The sequence below is a fragment of the Stegastes partitus genome, unplaced genomic scaffold (genome assembly GCF_000690725.1).
Source record: "Stegastes partitus isolate 25-593 unplaced genomic scaffold, Stegastes_partitus-1.0.2 Scaffold760, whole genome shotgun sequence".
Lineage (NCBI taxonomy): Eukaryota > Metazoa > Chordata > Actinopteri > Pomacentridae > Stegastes > Stegastes partitus.
The window spans coordinates 254,490-265,376 of record NW_007578491.1 but is presented as its reverse complement, the minus strand read 5'-3'; the positions used below and the strand labels follow the sequence as shown (position 1 = coordinate 265,376).

The 10,887-nt window shown below is 42.4% G+C and overlaps 1 protein-coding gene across 1 annotated transcript; it reads right to left on the bottom strand.

The window, feature by feature from the left end:
* Nucleotides 1-766: 766 nt before the first annotated feature.
* On the bottom strand, nucleotides 767-10,069 carry LOC103364590 (zinc finger protein 83-like). The gene is made up of 9 exons (XM_008291743.1): nucleotides 9,739-10,069; nucleotides 8,284-8,396; nucleotides 6,564-7,240; nucleotides 5,942-6,151; nucleotides 5,666-5,747; nucleotides 4,845-5,137; nucleotides 4,225-4,350; nucleotides 3,972-4,095; nucleotides 767-3,081 (listed from the first exon to the last, which is right to left on the bottom strand). Exons 2-9 carry the CDS (start codon nucleotides 8,345-8,347, stop codon nucleotides 2,456-2,458), a joined length of 2,202 nt encoding a protein of 733 aa, XP_008289965.1. The 5' UTR covers nucleotides 8,348-8,396; nucleotides 9,739-10,069; the 3' UTR covers nucleotides 767-2,455.
* Between the last annotated feature and the right edge of the window lie 818 nt (nucleotides 10,070-10,887).

Here is a 10,887-nt window from a genome sequence, read left to right as displayed (position 1 = left end):
TTCTCTTTATCTTATTATTTATGTTTGACTGTGGTTACATGTGGTTAGAAACCTGCCTGCTGGTGCCGTCAGAAGCAAACATCCAGCCCTAAAGTTCTTTGTTTAGTTTAGTTTCAAACTGATGATGAATAAATCAAACTGACTCTGGTTCCAACAGACAAAAATAAAGTCACCCAGTGGCTCATTTTCTATCCAGTTATATATTATACATAACTGGTACCAAACTTTAGAGGCTAAAATGTTGACTTCAGTTGACTCAGTGTGGTTCACTATAAAGTGTTTCCTCCTGAAATGTAGTTTAGTGTAAAGTACAAAGAAACGAATCAAACTGATGGAAAACAGATGAAGTGTGTTGGTTGTGTAACTACCTGTTAGCGCCACCCGATGGTAGAAAATAACACAACCGTCTCACTTGACTAATTTTAGAAGGAACTGAATTAATGCTGCTCTGCTGTGTGGAACCTGAAATTTACAACATTGTCTTTTTCCCAGAAGCTGTTTAAGGAGCTGAAGATGAGGACCTGGTTACTGGGCGGCCTGATGGTGTTTCAAACAGGTGGTGTTTCATTTTTATCGCTGCTTAAACCAAAACCACAAGCTGAGTGTCAGACACACTTCACATGAATTCACACCTTTTGACATTCTAGATGGTGAGAAATGATGCTGAAACACCAGAACAGAGCAGCAGAAGCTTTATCTGGATCCAGATGAATAAACAGTCAAACTGAAAGTGCAGATAGCTGACAGGCAGGAAGTTGGAGCGTCGAAACGTTTGACTGAATACGTTTATTCAGGTTTGGTTCACAGTCAGCGACAGAGAATTCCTGCTTTAAATAGATTAATTAGTCTTAAACATTTTGATTTCACCGACTGTCTGCAGCAGCTCATCAGTTACTAATCAACATGACACAGAGTCTTTGAACAAGGCACCGACACTCAACCTTCTAGTCTTAAACACAAACTAAAGCACCAGATATCCAACTTACAGCTCAAGTTCTCACTTTTAAAACACACTCACGTGACTGTCAGTTCATGTACAGAGCTGTCAGTGTGGGTTTGTTCCTTCTGCATCCAGAAACGTGTCACTAAACCGGCTTCACATTCAGCCTTCTGTCTGACTTATGCAACCAAAGCACTTTGGTTAATCGACACAAATCTGAAAGCGGTAACAGATGCCTGGCTCTGTCTAAGGTTCAGAGATACACCAACAACACGTCTAATTAACTCATCACATCTTGTTTGTGTCATCTGTCTGCTAACACAAATGTACAGACCATTCATGGGGACTTCTATATGTTAAGACCCTTTTTTGGGAGTTGTCGAGCTTAAAAAAAACAAAAACGTTTGACTCCTGCAACCTTAAGTTGCGTGTTTTTAGAAGCTGGTGTATTTTTAAACTCTGGGCGTTCAGACTACTCGTCACCTGCTGCTTTCTTTAGGCTGAGTAGAGCCGCAACTACAGATTATTTACAATCTATCAGCTGTTTGGTCTCTAAAATGTCAGAAAATGGAGTAAAATGTGGATCAGTGTTTCCTCAAATGTCTTGTTTTGCCCAAAGAGATTACCTTTACTGTAACAGAGGAGGAAAAAAACCCCAAAATATTCACATTTAAGAAGTAGCACTTATCGAATTTAGAGAGTTTTTATTGAGAAATGAGTCAAACCGATAGATTAGTTGTCAACGAATCAATAAATTGTTGCAGCTCTATTCAGTAGAATTCAGCAGAACTGGGCTACATGGACTCCTTCTGTGTTTTCAGTTCAGAAAAAAAGTCATCCTGTAATTTAATCTGAAATTCAGAAATACAGGGAATAAAATCAAATATTTGCAGATTTTAGCATCTCAAAAGAGAAGATCTGCTTATTGTCTTTGTCTTGTTAAATTGTAAATTGAATATTTTTAAGGTTTTTAGACTTTGGGCCGATCAAAACAAAAACTAACAGTTCTTTTCACTGTTGTTATTCTGTGAATTATTTGCTGGACGAATCAGTCAGTTGTTTGGTTTGTAAAATGTCAGAAAATGGCGAAAAATGTTTGTCAGCGTCTCCAAAGTTCACGACGACATATTCGGACATCTTAACATTAACATAAAAGAAGCTGAAACCACAGATTTCAGACTTTTTTTCTTCAAAAAAAACGACTTAATCCGATTAATCAAAACACATAATTGGCAGTAAATAGTTGATTCAGTTGATAAATAGTTGCAGCCCTAATGCTAAGCTAGGCTAACAATGTCTAGACTCCATTTCTGCACGTGATACACAAACATCTCAAACCCAAAATGCTCCTTTAAGGCGTTCATTCTCCTCTGATTGGACAGAACTGATGACATCTGAAACATGATGAAGCTCAGCATCCTCTGCTTCAGACACCCTGAAGGTGACTTGTACTCTACACAGCTGCTGAGAAGTCAAAGGCCTCTTCAGTGATTCCTTCTGTGTCTTTTTTTACAGTCAGACCTCTGCGACAGTTTTGGTTTCTCCCGGTTCGGCTTGTGGCAGCAGCCTCCGCGACAGCAAAGAGTTCGGAGACTCGTGCTTCCTCATGTGTTTGCGGAAGTGGCGGGCGCCGCTCAGGTTCTTCTTGCAGATGTTGCAGAAGTATGGCCGGGCGTCGGAGTGCATGTCGACGTGGTAGGTGAGCTCGAGGGCGCGGCTGAAGCTCTTGCTGCACAGCGGACACTGGTAGCGGACGCCAGCGTGTATCAGCTGGTGGCTCTTAAGCGAGCTCTGCTGCTTGAAGGTCTTCTGGCAGATGGTGCACTGGTACGGCCGGGCGTCGGTGTGCAGCCGCTGGTGGCGGCGCAGAGCGCTGGAGAAGGTGAAGCTTTTGCCGCAGTCATCGCAGGTGTAGGGCCGCTCTCCGGTGTGGATCCTCTGGTGCTCCCTCATGTGCGCCTGCTGGCTGAAGCCCTTCTTGCAGATCGGGCACTGGAACGGACGCTCGCCGGAGTGGATCCGCAGGTGTTTCTGCAGCGCCGACGCCTTGAAGCAGTCGCGGCCGCACAACGGGCAGCAGTGCCTCCTTTTACCGTCAGCGCCGCTGTCGTCAGCCTGCGGGTCTGAGCGTCCGTCTGGATCTGTTGCACACATGAAGACAGATGAAGTATCTGCAGCCAGGGCTCATCGTGAGGGAACGCAAATTAGGAAGGCAGTGCAGAAGCTTTGCAAAGTCTTATGTTTCAACTGATGTAAAAGCAACGTGAGCGCATGCAAAACCTATCATCGACTAATATTAACGTGTCATGGCACAAAACTGAGCACAGGCTGTACTGACTCTCTGGGTGTGCAGCAGCTTCACCAGCCCGGCACTGCAGTTTGAGCTGCTAGAACTGATTCAGTGTTGATTCTAAAAGAACGCTGCAGGTGTTTGTTAGGTTCTCCAGGGCAGAGGAAATATGAGCACATTGTCCTGAGATTATTCTGAGAATGTAAAGTGAACTCACACATTTGCACTGTTTGGTGTCCTGTTGGTCATTTGGTTGTGGCGCTTCTGTGGCAGTTTCTATTATATATTAGCAACCACCTAGCAGGCTATGTGCTAATCCACATCTTGAGGCAGTTGCGTCTTGATAAACTAAGCTTGATAATGTAGTGAATATGTTGTGTATAGATTTAAGGTGCCTTCATTTGGGAGGCAACAACCCATCAGACTGCAGCTGGAAATGTTTTTTAATTTGAAGAACAACTGTGAACTCATCTGCCAAACTAAACCCTGGACAGAGGTGTGAAAGAAGGCACAGTTTCTTTCTTTAGTGCCCCCCTTTGATCACAGTAAGAACGTTTTGAGGACAACTTTCCCTTTCCTCTGGTCCATATGGACAGTTGGTGTTCCAGTTCAGTTCTAACACTTCAGGGAGCCACCGACACCAAACTGATGGTGAGTTCTATCTGGACCGGACCGACACACTGACTCGTCACGGGGATCAGAGGGAACACAAATAAAAGGAATTCTTTCTCTATGACGTACCGATGAACGTCGGCCTCAAGTCCTCTCCTTCTCCGTCAGAGTTTATCAACCCGCTGACATCTCCCTCTGACAGCTGGTTGTCGTGGTTACCAGGCAGTGGTCTGGTAGAACGGCTTTCTGAGTTCTGGAGGTTCACGAGATAGACGTAGTCAGACGGCATCAAGTGAGTAAACCACAGTTATCAGCTAGGATTTGATTTTTGTCTTGAAACTATAACTTCATTTGTTTCAATTTAAATGAGCAGTTTTCTTACCTGCTCATCCACACATTTCTCCTCTTCCTCCTCCTTCACCTGCTGAGTCACACCTTCCACCTCTTCCTCTTCCTCCTTCACCGTCACTTCATACTGGTCTTCAATCTTCACTTTGGACCACAACACCTGAAACACAAAACATCTCATCAGTTTCCAAACAGAATCACTTTCACAGTTGACTGTCCAGAAAAGTGAGAGTCAGATTCATTAAATTGTTTCTTTTATATCTGATCTTAACACCCTTCGATATCAGAATGACCTTCATTGGCCATGTCTGTACATGCAAGCAAGGAATTTGACGCCGGTGAACCTTAGCTTTCTGTGTATACTAATCAGAAAAAAAGAAAAAACTAAGTATTAAAAATAAGGAAAAAGTTGAGAAGTAAAGACATAAATTAGAACAATAACAGTAAGAGCAATATAAACACCCACAAATAGCAGCATTTACAGTGTGCATGCAAGATGGCAGGGTTACTGCACTCTGCTCTGCACAAAAATAAAAATCTTTGGTCAACAAACAGAAACAAATCCTTTTCTTTTCCCGCTGCTCACTCGGCCTAACAGACACACAGACTGTTGATCTGCCCCCTGCATTGCTTTCCAGGATTCCTACAGGCTACCTTGTCTGCAGGCTCTGCGGTGAGTCTGTCCTGGGCGTGAGTCCTCATGTGGTCGCGGAGCAGGCAGGGTCTCAGGAAGCTCACGGAGCAGATGCTGCAGGGGTGAGGCTTGTCGTCCAGGTGGGTTTTCTCGTGGGCCTTCAGGCTGGTGACGGTGCTGAAGAATTTCTGGCACACTGAGCAGCAGTGCAGCTTCTCCCTGACGTGGTTCTTGAAGTGATCTCGGAGCCTGGCAATCTTCGGGAAGCTTTTGCCGCAGACGGAGCAGGTGTGGAGCTTCTCTGTGTCGCCGTCTGGAAAACAGAACCACAGAGGAGTCAAGGTCAGGATGAGAAGGACCCGGAAGGGATGTGATTCCTGAATGCAGCCAGATGTACACAGTCAAGCATTTATGTTCGGAGATTTAAAGTTATTATACTACTTAACAAATAATAATGCCAAAAATAAAAATAAAAACAAAGGTTGTTTACAGTGAATCAAGAAAATTCTTGTATTTGCTGATTTTTCACATATCTTTGTAACGTCACAACTTTCTTTTTAGTCAGGTTGATCTTCATAATTAAAAATAATTAGGGCCTAGGCCTTAATATTAAAATGTCTTAGGTAAGTTTTCATAATAATAATATTATTAATGATGTTGATGTAGCCCTAATATTTATTCTAGTCAGATTATTCTCTGTAATTAATAACAACGTACAGTCTTCAAGGAGTTACACCTTTTTAAAATGTGATTAAAGACTAAATGTGATTCTGTGTCATTTCACTCAGTCTTTAGTATCAGTTGAATCTTGTGTTGCGGCAGAATGTTCAGAGTTTCTCACCGATCACTGAATGCACCACCTCCTCTGCTTCCTCCTCGTTTCCATCCTCCTCCTTCACACGGACGAGCAGCATCTCTGGTTTCTGGAACAGATTATTAAAACTGAACCGGGAGCCTTAAACTTCTGCTGAACTCATCAACAACAGATTATTGCATCATTATTTCTATCATCCAGTGACCGATGGGTCTACATTTTTTTTAATTTGCAGATACAATGTGCCTCCATACAAAGCAAACTAACCAGAGAATAGAAGGGACTGGAAGTGATGATGTTCACCTGGTCGCCTGGCGGCGTCGTGGCGGCGTCGCCTCTCAGCCTGCTGTGGATCTCCTGGTGCTTCCTCATCACTCTCAGCGTAGCGAATCGCTTCTGGCAGACGTCGCATTCGTACGGCCTCTCCCCGGTGTGAGACCTGATGTGCTCCTTCAGCCGCGACGATCTGGTGAACACACGGCCGCAGATGTCGCAGGTGTACAGCTGCGGCGTCTGAAAGAGACACAAGACAACCACAGCATGACCCAACAGACACAAAAATGACCACAAAGGTACACAAAATGACTACAAAGATTCAAAATGATCACAAAGAGATGCAAAACAATTACAATGACACAAAACATCTACAAAGAGATACAAAACAACTGCAATGTGACAGAAAAGGACCACAAATAGAAACAGAACGAGCACAAACTAAAAATGACCTCAAATAGACAAAAATGAACACAATGAGATGCAAAACAACCACAAAGAGACCAAAGGAACACCATAAGACACAAAATGAACACAAAGAGATACAAAATAACCACAATGAGAAACAAAACAAACACAAATACCACAAAAAGACATGAAGTGACCACAAACTCATCTTTAAACACAGTGGTTTCTCACTGCAGTGCCTCACCTTGTCAGCTTCGACCTCATGTTCTTGCTCGCTGTGTTTCTGCAAGTGTTTTTTCAGGAGGCCCGGCCGGTTGAAGCTCTTGCCGCACAGCGAGCAGGTGTGTGGCTTCTGACCCGTGTGCAGCCTCACGTGGTCCCTGTAAGACGACGGTGTGGAGAAAACCTTCTCGCAGAGCGAGCAGGAGTAAAGGTTCTGGTCTGTGTGTGTCTTTTGGTGGTCGCTGAGCCCCGACTTGGAGGCGAAGCGTTTGGGGCACAGCAGACAGGAGAACGGCGGCTCTCCGGTGTGCGTCCGCTCATGTTGGATGAGATACCGCCGCTGGACGAATCCTCGGTCGCAGGTCGAGCAGCGGTAGGGTTTCTCGGCGGCGTGTCGCAGCCGGTGCCTCCGCAGGCAGCTCATCTGGGCATAGCTGACGCCGCAGTCGGGGCAGGAGTACGGCTTCTCTCCGGTGTGAACCCGCTGGTGAACCACCACGTTCACCTTCTTGGTGAAACGTTTGCCGCACACGGTGCAGCTGTGCGGTTTGTAGCCGGCATGTGCGCTCATGTGATCCGACAGCCGGGACGGACGATCAAACTCGCGGCCGCAGATTGAACAGCGATGACAGCATTTTGACTTAGTGCTGCTTTGGTTTGATGCAAAGAGACTGTTGGTGTCTGGAAGAGTCCCGTCTCCTGCAGGAAAAAATACTGACATTACAAAAAACACAATAACAACAATAACATACTGTACGCTGAGTCATATGTCTAAAAACACTGACTGATGCTCAGGTCTCAGTAAACTGATCGATGCTGCAACAGTTTGTCTGCAACTATTTTAAAAACTAAATGATGATTTGGACAAAAGCAAAATGTTAATAAAAAGCAAACAAGGTTTCCACTGTATTGGCCATGTGCACACAACATCTATCTACACATTGACAGTACATTTGTCCTCAAAGAAGAAATTCTTTTCCACAGTGGGAGCAATCATGAGACATACTGTACAAGTAATACTGAACCACACCGAACTTGGGCTGAGGCCACTTAAGCACACTGCTTCCTTTCTTGAAATCAGATGCAAAATTGCCAGAAGCAGCAACTTGGAGGCAGACACATTCAGATGTACATATTATGACTGCCTCACATTGGTTCTGCTTGTCATCACTGATACGTCTTACGTAGATTTTTGTGATTTTATGCCACTGTACTGCACTCTTAAACTTCACATAAACCTTATTTGAATTGTTCAATATCTGAATGCGTTTTTCAGCCTGGATCAGAGGCCATATCCCTGAATGTTTTATGGGCGACCCCTGATCTATTATCACATTTAATCACACATCTGTGATTAAATGTGCAAATAGCTGAAGTTTTAAGTCCTCCTTGTGTCATTCCAGCAGCAGATCTACTTCACACTACGTGACACTCTCACATTTAGTGTGAGGGTGTAACAGACAAACTCAGGATCTGTCATCGCTGGTATCTCGTGGTAGCCAGTTAACCAATTCACTGAGGCAAGACTGGATGGCTGTGGATTTTTCTAACAGTAGAAGGCAATAAAGTGCAGGTGAAGCAGGAGGATGAAGAATTATCTTCTGCTACGTCAGTTCTCATGAGACCAAACATGAGATTTTAAACCACAGGCCTGGTGCAATGACATATGAGCTAATACATCTACAGATTTCTGCTAAAATAACTCAACACCAGTCTTCACAGTGGAAGAATTGACCGCTGACCATCAGTGGGAAGCTGTTGATCGTCCTCTCCTCTTTGCTCTGCTTCCATCTTCGATCCATTCATCTCCTCATGCTCTTCTCCTTCTGAAGGTGGATGGATCTCCTCCAGACCTCTAAAATAAACACAAGGACGCAGTCAGACATCAGTCCGTCCTGCTCTTTTACCACTCATTTTAACTGGAAGCTTGATTTTTTAGCTCTGTGGTTTCTACAATAGCACACAGCAAAGATGCTGGACGGAGCTGAAGTCAGAACAACACCTGCAACAATTAGTCAATTAGTTATTAATAATTAAATTAACCTCCAACTGTTTTGAACATCCATTAACGTGTTATTTTATTAATTATTTTTTAAATAATCAAGCTATCAGACTGATTCCAGCGGGGGGTTTTTTCTCCTCCTTTATGACAGTCAACTTAATATCTTAAGATAAAACAAGACATTTGTCATCTTATTTTCTGGGAAACACGGATCCACATTTTTCACCATTTTCTAATTTATATATATAATTACTTGTATAACATCTTTTGAAGACCTTGCTACAAAGTGCTTTGCAACACAACAAATGTCAAAAAAAGAACAGATTAAACAAATAAATAGGATCACCGGCATGCTGTATAATTGTCAAGACAAGACCTCGTTTTTATTTATCACATCTATGAGATGACTTGTTGTTGTAAATATGCGCTATACAAATAAAATTGAATTGAATTGAATTGAATTGAACATCTGAGACAACAGCTGCTGATAAAGCGCATATTCCAGTAAAAAGAATTATGATTGGTGTAAAAGTAACCGGACAAGATTCAAGATTGCAGTTAAGACCCTGTAATGTTATGTAAGGGGTGACTGTACCTGAATAATTTATATACTAGGGGATTACATGCTACAAAAATAGAATTACTGTACTTGACAGTAATACACAATACAGTCACACCCTACAGGACGAATAATTATAGCACATAATATTTATTATTGCATTAGATGGGTTATTCTTCATAAACTACTTAACCTGACTAATATGGATAGTGTAAGAAAAAAGTCTACAGTATTTATATTGTTGGAGACAGACTTGACCATTTTTAAGAGGCCAAACAGCGAATCGATTCCTCCAGAGAATAGTCGACAGATTACCAGACAAAGAAAATAAGAATCAGTTCTATCACGTTAAACCTATTTTCTCATGGAGCTGTTTTGTGAAGGAAAATGTTGACATTAATCACATTTTACTGTGGACAGACAAGGGCCACTGTTTTTAATGTTTCAAAGACAAAATTTAATCAACAGTCTGTACAGATTTGCTGTTCACTGCAGATGCTGCGGCGTCAAAGCGTTTAACATCGATTCAGCTCATCAGGGCTGAGCAGCGCCGTTATATTTAATATTAGCATTAATTAGCTACAACTGGCAGCACTTCGTGTGCTAATTCCAAACTGCTAAAACTCACACACGTACCGTTACTGTAGTTTTCTGTAGATATAAAGCATAAAGGTGACAGAGAGATACGGCAAACGCTTTATTGTCTAAAAAAATCCCGAGAGCAGCCGGCTGTCGACTTTAGCAGAGGCTAACTAATGCTAATTAGTTCCGAAGGGGGCGTCTCGGTCCGCACGAAGGTCCAGGAGCTCCGCCCCGGTGAAGCCCGCGGCTGTCGGCTGACAGGATGGAGGACGAAGCTCTGAGCGTCCCGTCGGGAGAATTCAGGAGAAGCTGAAGGAGCCAAAACACAACTTTTACTCCGACAGGACGCAGGTAAATGCTACCTAAAGACAAACATGGCGCACGCCTCTTCTTCGTTCACTACAACAGCACGGAACGGTGCTCGGTGCTGCCGCCACCGGCTGGAAGAGGTACTACAACAACACAGCAGGAGGAGGAGCGACGACGAACTGCAGTTCATCCACAGTTCAGGAGGAAAATACATCTTCTCATGTATCTTCTGGTTTTATTTTTATTTTATTTTTAAAAAATCAGTATTATTCATTTTAACTTTTTTTTGTTGCTACATTTCACCTTTTTAAATCAAAATTTATGTTGTGTAACAATTAATCATTTATTTTTAGTTTTTTAAATAATCTTTTATTTTAAGCCCCCATCTTTTGTCTTATTCAGCCTTCTTGTTTTGATGCACCATAGTCTGCAACTCTGCAATAATTCAGAGACATTCAACTGTTCACGTTATTTCATGTACTATTTCATCATTTTTTAAAATTTATTTTCACTGAGTTTGTTATCTTTTATTTATTTTAACTACCCATCTCCGAATTTGTTTGTCGTCTTTTTCTGATGTACATTGGTCTACAATATTTAGAAGTAGCATTTTACTGTAATCTATTTATATTGTGTATCATTTCATAGTTTTATTTTTTATACATTTTTACTGCTTGTATTGTTTTATTACACATATTAGTGCTGTAGGAAATGACCCCACTCAGAGGGGATTTAAGCAGAGGAAGCTCTGAAATATTACATAAAAAAAGTGCTCATTCAGCTAAAATAACCAGCAAACTTAAGACAATCATGACTGTTCAAACTTCAAAGAATGAAAGGTAACCATGTTGTATTTCATTTTAGTCCAGATGAAGAAAGAAAACATGCAAACAC